Source organism: Zingiber officinale, chromosome 8A (assembly GCF_018446385.1).
Source record: "Zingiber officinale cultivar Zhangliang chromosome 8A, Zo_v1.1, whole genome shotgun sequence".
In the NCBI taxonomy this organism is placed as follows: Eukaryota; Viridiplantae; Streptophyta; class Magnoliopsida; order Zingiberales; family Zingiberaceae; genus Zingiber; species Zingiber officinale.
The window spans coordinates 36,896,209-36,910,620 of NC_056000.1; the positions used below are offsets into that span (position 1 = coordinate 36,896,209).

Here is a 14,412-nt window from a genome sequence, read left to right on the forward strand (position 1 = left end):
TGGCTAATCTATGAGTTCAAGCAAGGTCATGGAATAGTTAGGAATGAATATTCAGTATAAGAGTCTGCAAGCCACAATCTATGAAACAATTTCAGCAGCCAAGTGGTTCTAGGGGTTACAATGAAATGAGTTTTATAGGTATCAGGAATATCCAATACTGTTTAATTGGATTTGAGTATCCGTTAAATACACTTCGGATAAACTTAGATAAATATTTGTGACTGATAGGTGACCAAGTTGAATCTAAAGGTATCAGTAACAAATACCCAAATAAATTTATACTGCCTTCATTTGGTAAGGGAAGAGGGGGAAAAAAAAGAAATGAATTGTATTATCTTATTTTCTCACTATTTTTTTATACCCAAACAATTTCTCTTATTTTTTTCTTTACAACAATTTGATTGGCTATCCATGGATACAGATCTATTTGAGTCTAAATTGTCTGGTATCCTAAGTATTGAGTCAGATATCACCTTCATTTTTGGTTGGGAATCTAAGCTATGTTGATTAAGGCCAAATCCATCCATCCTTATATGGAATGAACAACTATTAAGAAAGTCTTTCATACAATCTAGCTTTCTGACCATATCTGCAACAAAAATAAAATCTTTTCTAACTGATTTACATTCCAACAATATTGTAGAGTAGAGTGAAAAAAGTAAAGGATACTAGGCGTGATAATGTAAAATATACCAAAGAAAATTTACGAGCACTATTGAAATAGTTTGCATACAGTAAAATAAGAATGAAAGACTACCGAAAGAGATGTTCTTTGACTATATTCGATAAATAAAGGCTCATTTTTCTTTGTAGAATTCAATTACAATACGTATATTACTTACAAAAAGCCCCAATCAAACATATAAAAGGAAGGAAAAAAGGAGAGCCATTACATATCAATGACAGATCTGTTATATGTTCTTTTCCCTCGTTAGCTTTGTTAGATGCTTACTTGATAAGCTGTTGCAAATTGAGTCCCCAAGCTGAACCTAAATGCATCATTAGTTGGTCTGGAAGTGCCCCCTCCCAATTTTCTGGAAGTTCTAGCGTACAAGCTTCATGGAGATTCAACAAAATCTCCCTCTTCAATTCAAGTGGAATCCTAAGGAAGTTAGCGTCATTTTCTACAAGGTCTGACAACTGCAAATCAAACACAAAATGGTCAATTTTTAAATTTATTTTATTGAAGAAGTTTGGCAGGCACAACAACGGAGAGGCTTACACAAAAATAGCATTTGGAATGAGAGAAAAAAGGAGGCTAATTTGCTTCCAAAATTTTCAGACAGTAAATACAAGATACAAAATCATCATGAAAAGGCAGAAGAAAACATGGTTATCGATTTATTTTCATGTGGACTTGCATAGTTTCAAGAGACTAAACTGCAGAGGATATAGAAGATTCGGTGGAAAACTCTGCTGCAAGCCTGCATGCATAAACAGTTGGGGGAAATAAAGCTCTCAAAAACATTTTATTAACAAGTCACTGTAAATTATCATGACCATAGCAATTAACAGCATTTATTTATATTTATATTTATATTTATATAGTATTTATATTTACAGTCTCAACACCTCCCAAAATCTCCCAAAACATGAGCTATTTGATCTGCTGCCTAGAAAACTTGCACTCTGTTTTCCTTTAATCAACTACTGAGTAAAAAACATGTATCAAACACTAGCCTTGTGTGGAATCACTTTAGTCCTAGAATGATTTTAAAAATAAGTAAACAAATAAATGGGGAACCAAATTCATGACCATAACTTTCATGAAATAGCCACTTTGATAGCCATGATGAAAAAATCCAATAAATTCACACTGGTAGGAAAGGTATTTGCTAATTTCAGCAGAGCAGCCATATGATTCTCTTGCACCATGTGATCCCAATGTTTGATCATCATTCTGGTGGCCACCCAATCAATCCTTAAGACCCAATCAATAGATTGACAGGGTAGAAACACATAATATTCTAGACAGGCTTATTTTCCCTAACAAGCATTGATTCAAGGAAACTGTTGAATTTGCATACTCCAGAGCTAAACGAAATGTGCACAACTAACCCTCAATACCAAAGAATAAGAACAGTGAACAGCACCCAACCGAGAATTAAGCAATCTAAAGAGATTTGTTGAAATTCAACAGGAAAATCTTGGGACATCAATTGTTGTGAGCTTAATAGTATCATTAGGCTACCAACTACGTAAACAATATGCACAAAAATACCATCTCTGAAGATACAGGAAGGAATTAAATAATTGTGAAAGAAGTCTATTAGCATGAAGTAGTTTAGACTTTAGAATTCTAACTTATTTATCTTCGAAAAATACTGTATATATATATATATATATATATAACCTCGTGGATTAATTTAAAAAAATTGTGTACCATTTACAAGATAAATCGTAATTCTCATCTACAAGATACTACATATAAGTTAGAGATACAACATTTTATAGAATCAAGTAACAAAAAAAGTCTTTCTGAAGATAAAATATATTTCCAGAAAATATATTAGATAAAATAAAATTTTTTAACAACGACCAATAAATTCTAATGTCACAATAAAATTTGGTACCTGTTGAAGCCAGCTTAATGCTATATCAAACAAACTTTGTTCAAGAACAAACTGCCCAACCGCGTGCAAGACTTGATTTACTATTTCACCAGAAAGCTGGTCAAAAACTGGGCCTGATTTATCCATCAGCTTTACAAGCAATAAGTCATCACTAGTTGAAAGAATCCCTGCATAAGCTGAATCGATATCACCAATATGAAGTAAATCCATGGCACGAGTCCAAGATGCCCAGAGTGGACCCCTATCTGCCCCTCGATTGTCATCTGTTAAAGCTTCAGCATCTAATTGGGGAACAGGTATGCATGCAGAATTTCTAGAAGTACCATTATCTTCCCCAGCTACTCGAATAGCTTCCAGGGTAGCCTCATCCTTTGAAGATCGCCAAACACTTCTTGCTGAAGGTCCTTCACCAAGCCTGGCTGATCCTGATCCCTTGTTCCAAGCCCTCCTGCCACTGACTCGATCAGTGTCATGATTAGCTCTGGGTACCCCACCATCCACTGGAACAGTGCCAAAACCCTTTGAGTTGAAAAAACCATTTCTGGATATTGTGTATCCAGAAGAATCACATGTTTCTGATTCAGACCTCCTTGGAGAATCTCTTCCCTTTACACCAGAAACTACACTGCCAGATGAGAAATACCTTTCAGAAAATGGAAGTCGCATCTCGCCAAGCCTACTAAACTTTGAGCTCGTATATGAAGATCTAGCTGGAGAATTGTCAAACTGTAGAAACATGCTTCCTCCTCTCCTTCCAGATGACATAGCCAAATCATGAGCCATTTCTTCCACGACTCTCTCAAGACCTCTGACTCTATTTTCTAGATTCACCATATTATCATGGGAGCCTCCCATAAAGTCCTGAAGTCACAAGTTAAATTAGTGAATTGTATGTTAACAATGAATGTGTATATCAGGTGGATGGTAAGAAAGAGAAACAATCCAAACAATGTGATGGATGAATCACTTGTTATCTCAAGTGAGAGAAAGCATTTGGAAGTAAATGAAATATCCACGATGAAGATCTGAGTGATAGTTTAAGGAGCATATGAATTGCATGATATTTCTTAACATAAGGTGAAATTGTTCTCCATAGAAGACTCGTGAAACGGATGTCTTTATCATGCTCCAATTTTCTTTATAGTTAGTCCAATATTATATCAAGATTGTATTTTATTCAGCTCGTGATCAGCAAATACCAATATCATGCTTGCAAATATGCTACAAACATGGGATTTTTTAGAGTAATTAAACGTGGAAGACACTTCGGGGGTGTTACTGTACTCCAGCATACTAGTTTCAGATGTTACGAGAGAAGCTACAAAGTCATTTAGAAGGGAATTATAACGATAATAGTAACCCCATGAAAATACAAATTGTAAGTTGTTTGAACATATTTGAATGACTACTCTCTTCAACCAGTAAATAGTAGTATATTTTGACTCCTAATGCAATAAGCCAACTTAATAGGCCTACACATGCAACCGAAAATGCATAAACCATAAGTAATCGAAATCAACATTATGCACATTGAGTTCTCTAAACCACCGTAACCATCTTCCACTTCAGATATGGACCTAAAGAAGGTGCCATAAGGTGATCCCACATTATTGGGATAATATGACTTGCTATATCAAAAAAAACATTGTTTATTATAGACCAATCGACAACCAGCATATAGAAAATGAAGAAATAATAAGAAAAGCTACCGAAGATGCTTGTATTTCAGGGACAGCAAAAAAAAAAGTGAATTATAAAGAATGTAAAAAATGAATGAAAGAACCTATTCGAATTGGGAAAATAGAACACTTCTACAATCTGATACATGCAACCAATATTCAAAGACATAACAAGTACATTTACAACAGAATGGAAGGGAAAAAAGAAATCATACATGAAGAAATAATAAATAAGTTTTAGTTTATCGATAAACCTGCAACATATTCATGATACTGGTCTGTTGCCTCTCCAGTTGAGCTAACTGTCTCTGTATCGCTGACCAACTAGCTTTATTACTTATAAATGTACCTTCAGTATGGGCATCCAATCTAGTAACCTCTGACTGACCTAGAGGTAAATCTTTCATAGATCCCTCACTTCTATCATCGACATCAACAAGTTTTGCTTTTGAATCTTTTGCCCAGAATAGTCTCTGTTCCGGCCGCTTGTCCCATGCATTTGAATTTTTATATCCATGAGAATTATCTAATTGTGCAGGTATTGTTCCATCACTGTTTGGTGTTCCTACCAAGTGTCTGCAAGTTTCTTGTTGCCCTTCAATTTGTGAATGAGAGGACTGCAAGCGCTTATGAGGTACCATTACTTCTACAGGTAAGTCATCCAAACTCCTGTTCTCAAGTTTCTGGAAGAATTCTGGGTTCAACTCTTTGTCTGTCAAAGTAGGTGCCTTTTTCCTTAAAAGCGCAGCTGCTTTCTCTGGCATGTTAGTGCTGTTTCCTTTTAATACAGGCTCATTTTCACTAGATGAAGAAGCAGCATATGAAATCTTTAATGACTCCTGAACTTTACCACGATCAAACCCATCTTGATCTCTCTTTTCTTCATTATCAACTAATTCCAATTTCCTAGATTCTGCAGTAACATTAAATAGTTAAAGTAAGATGACTTCATGAACAGCACATAAATAGCAGAACTCAATAGGAAACATAAAGTTATGTACCTTTTTTCTTTGGTGAAATTCCATCCTCTCCTTTAATCTTCTTCCATAATTGCAATGCCTCCATTATGCTATCTCTGCAAGGTTTTACCTGAAAACGCAATGAAAGATTTAAAAATCAACCTAGTGATGGAATTCTCATAGGCACTGCACATTAAATAATCATTAGCTAGGGCACCTAACTAGTTTACCTTGTCAAAGCGGCAAGCCTCGAGTGTGGCTATGGTTGCTGCAGCACCATCACCAAGCAAATGGCTTAAGCAAGAGGCTAACACACACAGTGTATCAGCAGCTGCCTTACGGGTAGCCCAGTCACTATTCTCAAGGCATTCACAAATTATTTGCAGTATTTGTTGTATGCTCTGGGGATTAATAGCTCCTACCTGAAAAGGATATGCTAGCTTGATTTCCTGATCGAAAACAAACTTAACTAGATTTCATTAAGTTCATTGAATGAGGCCCTCCCGATGTGAATCTTATTAAAAAATTTGTGAAAGTGGCTCCATCTTTAATAGAATAAAATTATGTCCAGACACCAATCTCCACCATTAGCACTAAACAAAATCCAAGAATGACATAATAGAGTAGCTTTGAAGCATACGTAAAATATTACTTTCCTCAGGAAGGTTGAACGTTGAGATGTTATAGATCAATAGCTCAAGCAAGTATGCTTGAACTAAATTTCAAAAGGCGAGACGTAGGTTTGTATTTAGTTTAAGACTCTAGATTAACATGATATAGGATATGTATCAGAAATCACCAAATTCTGTAGGTTAATCAAAGATACAGTTGTCTGCTTCATAAGAAAAATAACACAAGCGGTATATGGCTCTCCAAAACCAATTGTGAATATGTGTAAGAGATGATTCTTTGTCTCTATTTAAGAGCAAAATTTAATGAAGCAACTAGTGTATAAAAAAAACTAATGACCAAGTTAACTTCCAAGATTTAGAACAAAAACATGGGGGAAAATGGAAGATTTAATTAACTTCGATAAAAGGGACCGGAAGATAAGAACCAGATGGTATGTATCTCAGTAGTTCATGATAGCATAATATGATTCCCTTCAACGAAATGATTATCAATGTTCAAAAGCATAATGCAAGGTGTGCAAAGGCAGACATAAACTTTATTAGTCCTTCAGGTTTGAAAGCTACACGAGCCAACCAACCTGAGCGAGGCTAGAGACAACTGAAAGCAATGCTCCTTTCGCTAGAAAGCTCTGGCTACCGAGCGTCTTAAATATCCTAGGGCATAGTCTCTGGAACATCGACCCTGCTGCTGCAATCTTCCCATCCTCTCCTATCCCCCCACACTCTACCACCTTCGCGAGACACATAGCAGCCCCTCCCTGCACCACCTTGTTCTGCTCCGCCATTGCCTCAAAGAACGGTTTCACGAACAGCCCCACCACCGGCGACGATCCTCCTCCGCCAGGGCCGTCTTCTGCCGCAGCCGCAGCCGCAATCGATGGGCGGAGGTACAAAGTGGCCAGCGAGCCGGCGGCGTCGCGGCAGGCTTCTCGGACAAAGGAATCGGGAGTAGGGTCCCTGAGGCGTCGGACGATGTGAGCGATGATCCTGGGTAGGTGCGCCGAGGCCGCGTCGGTGTGACAGGCGCATAGAAGCGCTAGGAGGCGGAGGGACTCACGCCGGGCGACGAGGAACGAAGACTGCTTCGACGCGGGTAGGTTCTGGGGGCCCGGCGAGGACACGGCGGGGTCGTGGATGAGGGCGTGGAGGAGCATCGGGACGCCGGTAGCTGGGAGGGTCCGGATAATCTTCTCGAGTTCTTCGACGGCGATCTGGTGCGTGTCGCGGTCGGAGAGCTTGGATAGCGCGGCGAGGGCACGCGATTTGAGCTCCACCATGGCGAGATGGGAGGAAAGCGAAGAAGAATAGGAAGGAGGTAGGGATTTGGACGAGGAGGAGGCGGAATTGGGAGGGTTAAGGGATGCGGAAACAGACCTGGAGAGCTTGGAAGAAGGCCTGGGAACGGGAGTCGCCATGGGAACAAGAAGAAAGGCGAAAAAAAAGATTGGATTTTTAGGGAAACAGAGTGAGTTTTACGCTAATGGCGGTTTTAAAGTTTGAGAAAATTTCAACTAGAGCCCCAAAGAAAACAATTTCTCAACTCTTCCTGACCGGATTGTAAATAGCTTTTTGCCCCTCGGAGTTTTCTAAATCCCTTGGCAAAATAGTGAAATGAAATGGTAATTCAATTAAAATCATAGGTGAAAGTGTGAAATGAAATGACTACGCAATGTATATATATATATATATATATTAAATTTAAGGATAGAAATAAAGAAGAACTTATAATTATTAGAATTATTAAAAATATATTTAAAAAATAATTAATAGAGCCTACATATTTCTCATATTGAACATACTATTATAATAAATACGAAATAGATACTATAACATATTTTTAAAAAATAATTTAACTTGGTAAAAAGAATACTATACATATAACATTTTTATATAAAAATTATCAATTTGATTAAAATCATTTAAATCTAATTAAAATTAATTCGATATAGTTAAAATTAATGTAAAACTATGTGACAATCATTAAATGAAAAGATATATCTTTTAACGATTCTAATAATAAGGGTACAATTTGACTTTTTTTTTTTTTTACCCAAAATTTAAATTAAAAATTTTAATCAGAGTTTTAAGATCCATTTTGATTAAGTCAATTAAAATATTTATGAAATTAATTATCCATTTACCACATATTATTATCTGAATTTTTAAGGGCATTTAAAAAGATGTGGGCCTTAGGGCATTTTAATAATTTTTAAATTGGTGTATTTTGAAAATAAAGTAAAATTTAAGGGGGGAATACAATTGTCTTATAAAAAAATGAATTAGCTATGTATCATGAAATTAAAATCTAAAGGCGAATACAAAATTTTTGGCCGTTGGAGGAAATGCACGACAAGGAATCCTTTTTTGGATTCTTTCAAATTAGGTGGCGAGCCAATTTTGAGTTTGGTCGATCAATTCTTTCATTGATTATGATATATAACCTTTCATTTAATTAAATAGTACAATAAAAAAATTTGATGTGGTGCATAAATTAATTCATAAGTTGTGTTGCCGTGTAAATCTGAAAATTTAAGGATCTCTTTGATCTTATTGAGTCAGTTGTTTTTGCTAAAACATCTTAAACTTATGCTTATTTAATATTTGCCCCCTAATAAACTAATAAGAGAAAACAAAAAAAAGAGCCCTTGTTTCTTTATCGTCAAAAGCCCACTTTATATGTTGAAAAAGTATTAAAAGAGTGTAATTATCCTCTATATATATATATATATATATATATATATATATATATATATATATATATATATATATATATATATATATATATATATATATATATAAATTATCCTTTTTACTCGATGGCAAAAACTTTTATATGATAATTTTGATCAAATTTACTTAAAAAATATAATTCTAATTAATCTAATTGATTATCCATCTGTTTGATCTAAAATTTTTTATTGATCATCAAAATAAATCAAGAAGTACATGTGACGATCAGTCTAAGAATCCAATATCTTTTGGTTGCGCTCCACATTTGAAGAAAAATTTCTATGATAATTTAAATGTCTTATCCCAACACTATAATCTTGGAGATCAAATTTAGTATAAGAGTATTGAAGTAATTTTGATCAAATTAAAATAGCATTTTTTTTAATTAGGTGTTTGAATTCTATTAGATTTTTTTGTTAAATGAGGCTTATAATTAAGGAATATTACGTTTTTGAGTCATTCATACGTGATTCTTAATTTATACCAGTAGAAAACTCCCGGACTTTATATTATCCCACCTAATTAATTATTTTTTGAATTCTACTGCAATAATTTTGAAGGTAGATATAATCTTTCCCTTAGTTCATTTATCAGGTAAATTTATAGTACACTCAAAAATTAACCTATGAGATATTTGTTTCATTTGGAATTCAAATTCCAATTGACTTATTATATTTTGAGTATTTTACCACGCCGGAGGCTCAAATTGAAATAATTTTAATTAATATTAAAATAATTTTGGCAAAGACTGAAATAATTTTGAGAAATTTTTTAATCAAAATCACTTTACCGGATCCTACAACATGTAATAGTTTTATCAAATAATGCTACAATGCTACAATAATAATTTACAACAATGATTTTCATTAGTATCATAGTAATTTGAGCAATTTTAATTTATCGTTAAAGAATTTTAATTAATACTAGTGTGATCGTGCACTCGCGTTGCGTGTGTAATATAATAATATATAAATTATTTGGGTCTTTGAAAATCCGAATTATTTGGATTTTCTAGTGTACCCTTATAAACCAAGAATTAAAATATATTTTTTGCCTAAAATATTTATAGAAGTTTCTTTGATCATAGTGTTGTCAATTCTAAGATATGGGACTAAAGATAACTATATTTTTTTATATAAAACAACCAGAGAAAATTAATGATGAGAAAAATTCATAATAATACGCTGTAGCCGAGTCTCGAACTCTAGATTACTGATTGTTTCGCTTGTGGATTACTAATAAACCTTAGAATTATTTTTAGTGTAAATAGAAAAAAGGACATTAACGTAAATGCATTTTAGGCTTCACCAAAGTTAGTTAGTAAAGGGGGAAGATTTTTAATAAAATAGTAAGATTAAGATAGTTTTAAAAGTATTTTCATCATTTTAACCAACATTAAAATCATTTTCATTTCTAAAAATCCTAATTATTCTTAGTATGATATTAAAAAATCTTATTGATATTACTCAAACAAGCATAAAGTATATGCTTACGTATTCGACAAATTAATTATTAAAATAATTATTGGAGACGATTAATTTTTTTTTTTACTCTCTTCAATCTTACGTCTCTTATCCCTAGAGATCTATTCCCCACTGATAGATTTTTTCGGAAAACTCTACATTTTTTTTCTAATTAATCAAGATATTCAGTTCTTAGATTATTTTCGAAGCCCAGGTTATATTTTTATTAGTGTAATTTTTTGGAATAGAATGCCTTTTAAATATTTTTTAAAATATGAAATATCTGATAATGAAAATAAAAAAGTGTACTTTTTTTTGCCAACTAACAAGTACAATATAGCTAACGGATAACGATGATTCTTGACACGTGGCCTTATCGAGATTATGAAACATAATAAATCGAACAAAAAAAAGATGACAATTATAAACGTAATTTTGCGATCTCGATCGACGCGAAGCCGGCGAAAAATAGTTGAATCGAATCGGCGAAGCAATGGCGGCGGAGATATACGAGCTCAGCAACGGCGGCATCACCGTCAAAGTGTCCAACTTCGGCGCCACCATCACGTCCCTCCTGGTCCCCGATGCTGATGGTGCTTATTCCTTGCCCTAACTGTTCCCCTTCCTCTATTCTCGCCCTTTTACCGGTGTTTCGTGCTCTGTCTTGTGGTTTGACCTAATCTCGTGTTTGTTTGACTTTCCGCTGTGTCTCGATCGGGTTCAGGGAATATCGCGGATGTAGTGCTCGGTTTCGATACTGTCGAGCCGTACCAGGTAAGATTCTCTATGAGTTTGATCATTGTTTAAAGTCGTCAATTTTGTTGGAGAACATTAGGAATAACAAAGAAATAATTTCCACTTGCCATCGTTGTTGATGGTAAATCTTGATTTTGATACAACAATGCTCTATGTCCCTATCAACACATTAAAGAATCACCTATTCATCTTAAATCTGGATCTTAAATATCCATATTGATCTAATATCTTTATGTTAAAGTGTGTCATTTTTTTCTTCCCTTACTGTGCTTTTGATTGCTCTGAAGTATCCTGGATTTAGAATGGATTTCTTCTTTTCATCTGATGGTGCATACTTGATAATCTCTTCTTTTGTTTTGCTGGTGCATTATTTATAATCCATTTTTGTGTATGTTTGATTTGACATGATCCTGATCAGAAAGGTGCTTCTCCCTACTTTGGATGTGTTGTTGGGCGGGTAGCAAACAGAATTAAAGAAGGAAAGTTTACTCTCAATGGGGTTGAACATTCCTTGTTCATCAACAATGGACCAAACAGCCTTCATGGTAGGAAATGAAATCAATTTCAAATTTCTGATTTTTTTTTCTTTATCACATTTTGTTTTCTCATGAAGCAAATACAAACAACCTCAAGCTTATGATCTCATTATTTATTCTGATTTGAACTAATTTTAGTCTGTAACTTAAAAAGGGAAAAGTTTATGGTCCTTCCTGACTTTGCTTATTATATATTATCTTTGTTAAATTGTACCTTTCATATTCAATGGTTTTTCCTGTCAGTAAAGAAGATATGGGTTCTAATTTGTACTCTGAGGGGTAGTTCTAATTATAAATAAAATAAGAGGAAATTGATCAAGGTGACATGTCTAAATGTTAGTTAGAAAAATGTAACAATTGCAATATCAGATCTTTCAGTGAAAGGAGATAACTCATGTCGTGGCACCAAATATATAGATGGATATTAAACTGAACAGATGCATGTTGTCAATCCTTAATATCTGTGACCTTCTGACTTATATTAACAATCACATAACAATTTAGATTCCCAAACACAACCCAAATGTGTGGGCTGGAGGAACAAATATTGCTACTAACAATTATGCCAGCAGTCGTTTGCAAATTTCAATTTTCACTATTATAAAGACAATAGGAAAAGAGTTCAGCATTACCATGCTGCTACAATTAAGTTCTTTTCAGAATCTAAATTGTTAATGTTACAACCTGCTAGTGCCATGTAGAACAAATATTTTGCATATGTGGTACGAGCCACGCAACTTCTCCTTTTACCTTATCTGAAACTTGATCAGGTTGTTGCAATAACTGAACTTTTCCATCATGTTCTTCAGGTGGAAAGACAGGTTTTGATAAGGTGCTGTGGGAGGTTGCTGAATCTAACAAAAATGATAAGTTCCCATCAATCACTTTGAAGTATCATAGCAAGGATGGCGAGGAAGGTAAAATAAAATTATTCTTTTTAGTTGAAAAAAGGACAAACGGTGCACCAAATCATTTCCATTATTTGCTTATTTTTAAAACTATTTTTCTAGTCTTCTAAGATGTATTTTATTTTGCTCTTCATAACAAGAACAGTTTTTACGATCCAATTGCCATATGAGGATCTCTCTTCCTTGAACAGGTTACCCTGGGGATCTCTCTGTCACTGCCAAGTACTCCCTCCCTTCGAGCACGTCACTGAAGCTTGAAATGGAAGCTGTTCCAGCTAACAAAGCCACTCCTGTCAGTCTTGCTCAACACACTTACTGGAATCTTTCTGGGCACAACTCTGGCAACATTCTTGATCACTCCATCCAGATATGGGGATCTCATATCACTCCTGTCGACAGTAACCAGATCCCAACCGGTGAAATCAAGCCAGTCAGTGGCACCCCCTTTGATTTCACAACAGAAAACAAGATAGGCAGCAGAATCTGTGAAGTAATTGGTGGTTATGATCACAACTATGTGCTGGACTGTGGAGAAGAGAAATCTGGCTTAAAGCATGCAGCCAAAGTCAAAGAACCTTTAAGCTCGAGGGTGCTCAACTTGTGGACCGACGCACCTGGCATGCAGTTCTACACCGGGAACTTTGTAGACGGTGTTGTGGGCAAGGGTGGGGCAGTGTATGGGAAGCATGCAGGATTGTGCCTGGAGACACAGGGGTTTCCGAATGCCATCAACCAACCGAACTTTCCATCCGTTGTGGTGCAGCCTGGAGAGAAGTACAAGCACACCATGGTGTTTGAGTTTTCGACCGAGTGAGGTCTTCTTCCATGATTTTATTTATCTGTTCTCCTCTCTTATTGCATTCTAACTTGACGAATAAGTTATATAGAACATGAGGAATAAGGGTAGAGCATGGGCCTTGTTGGTTTTACCCATTTTGACATTGTTGCAGATTCTTTTCCATATCATTAAAATGATCAAAAGATTTGTGTTATATCTTTTAGAATTCAAGTTATGTCGAGGAATAAAACACTAAAGTTGGTTCCACAGTGATGCCCTAAAATACAAACGCAATTGATTGATTGTATACAATGGATCCTTGTCAGATGAGAATAAAACTTAGGCACAGCTATCTTTCATGGTGCTTAGTGTTTAAATATGCATTATCTTCAATGTTAGATGTAATTATCTTCAATTTATTGTTGAATAATATGAGACCACCATCTAATATTTTATAATAAATTGTAGAACATTTTTTTACTTTAATAAACATATAAAATAACAAAACAATCATATTAGTTGTAACCCTACATGCCTTGAGTCCATGCCAAATGATGTGCATCATATGACCTAAGGGTCTTTGTTGAATCTATCCATGTTTTATGGTCATAATATTTTAAGATGATTACCGATCACAAGAATTAACTCTAATTGACTGACGTGATTCTAATTAATTTTTAGTTGTTAAACATCTTTAGTTAAAAGTGTTTGATACTTCTAAAGTCTTAAAATTATGCTAAATTATCACGAGTATTTTTCTAAGTCAATTCATTTTCTTTTTTAAAAATTTAGTCAAAGTATTTAATGACCTAAAAGACACCAAATTCATGTAAATGGGCGATTGCACTCTTAGGGTGTGCTTAGTTTAGGGATATCACATATAATCAAGATTATCTACCTACGATAATCCAAGATAATCATGTTTGATTCAAGGTTTTTCTCGATTTTGAAATGTTAGCAAATGTCATCAATCTCGGCACCAAACCCGGAATTAGAAAACAAAGGGTTACCCAAGATTTTTCTCGATTCCGAGGTTAAGTAATTTTTTTTCCAAAATTATCCTTGGAAGGATTAGAGCGCAATAGGGTGGTGTAGTGTGGAGATTCGCTACGAGGCTTCATGTGACATGTGGTGGTCGGCGGTAGCAGTGGTTGACGACCGACGGCAGTGGGCGACAGGCGGTGCCAGATCAGCAACGAAGCGGTGCGGTAGGTAGTGGCGTTGCATTCCTTCACACGTGCAGATCGCCGCGAAGTTTCGTGGCGGTCAGAGGTGGCAGCAGTGGTAGTGGACGACGGAGGTGGCAGCAGCGTTTGACTGTGGGTGACAATAGCAGTGGGTAGCGGCAACGCAGCGGGCGGAGATGGCAGCGGTGGGCGGCAGGCGACAAGCGTCGGC

The 14,412-nt window shown here is 35.4% G+C and overlaps 2 protein-coding genes across 2 annotated transcripts; one reads left to right on the top strand and one right to left on the bottom strand.

The window, feature by feature from the left end:
• Window positions 1-683: 683 nt before the first annotated feature.
• Window positions 684-7,299, bottom strand: LOC122008495 (microtubule-associated protein TORTIFOLIA1-like). Its single transcript, XM_042564240.1, has 6 exons — window positions 6,422-7,299; window positions 5,442-5,633; window positions 5,254-5,341; window positions 4,507-5,165; window positions 2,574-3,434; window positions 684-1,140 (listed from the first exon to the last, which is right to left on the bottom strand). The coding sequence occupies exons 1-6, from the start codon at window positions 7,256-7,258 to the stop codon at window positions 949-951; spliced, it is 2,829 nt and encodes a 942-aa protein (XP_042420174.1). The 5' UTR covers window positions 7,259-7,299; the 3' UTR covers window positions 684-948.
• Window positions 7,300-10,461: 3,162 nt separating this feature from the next.
• LOC122008496 (galactose mutarotase-like) lies at window positions 10,462-13,228 on the top strand. The gene is made up of 5 exons (XM_042564241.1): window positions 10,462-10,629; window positions 10,761-10,810; window positions 11,211-11,337; window positions 12,138-12,245; window positions 12,428-13,228. Exons 1-5 carry the CDS (start codon window positions 10,530-10,532, stop codon window positions 13,048-13,050), a joined length of 1,008 nt encoding a protein of 335 aa, XP_042420175.1. The 5' UTR covers window positions 10,462-10,529; the 3' UTR covers window positions 13,051-13,228.
• The last annotated feature ends 1,184 nt before the right edge of the window (window positions 13,229-14,412 follow it).

What these genes read in the sequence shown, in the direction of transcription:
- LOC122008495 (XM_042564240.1), bottom strand. Translation starts at nt 7,258, where the DNA reads ATGGCGACTCCCGTTCCCAGGCCTTCTTCCAAGCTCTCCAGGTCTGTT. An exon ending in AGGCTTGCCGCTTTGACAAG is followed by an intron (nt 5,342 to 5,441) that starts GTAAACTAGTTA and finishes TTGCGTTTTCAG; the next exon opens with GTAAAACCTTGCAGAGATAG. An exon ending in AATTTCACCAAAGAAAAAAG is followed by an intron (nt 5,166 to 5,253) that starts GTACATAACTTT and finishes ATGTTACTGCAG; the next exon opens with AATCTAGGAAATTGGAATTA.
- LOC122008496 (XM_042564241.1), top strand. Translation starts at nt 10,530, where the DNA reads ATGGCGGCGGAGATATACGAGCTCAGCAACGGCGGCATCACCGTCAAA. An exon ending in CCTGGTCCCCGATGCTGATG is followed by an intron (nt 10,630 to 10,760) that starts GTGCTTATTCCT and finishes GATCGGGTTCAG; the next exon opens with GGAATATCGCGGATGTAGTG. An exon ending in ATACTGTCGAGCCGTACCAG is followed by an intron (nt 10,811 to 11,210) that starts GTAAGATTCTCT and finishes GATCCTGATCAG; the next exon opens with AAAGGTGCTTCTCCCTACTT.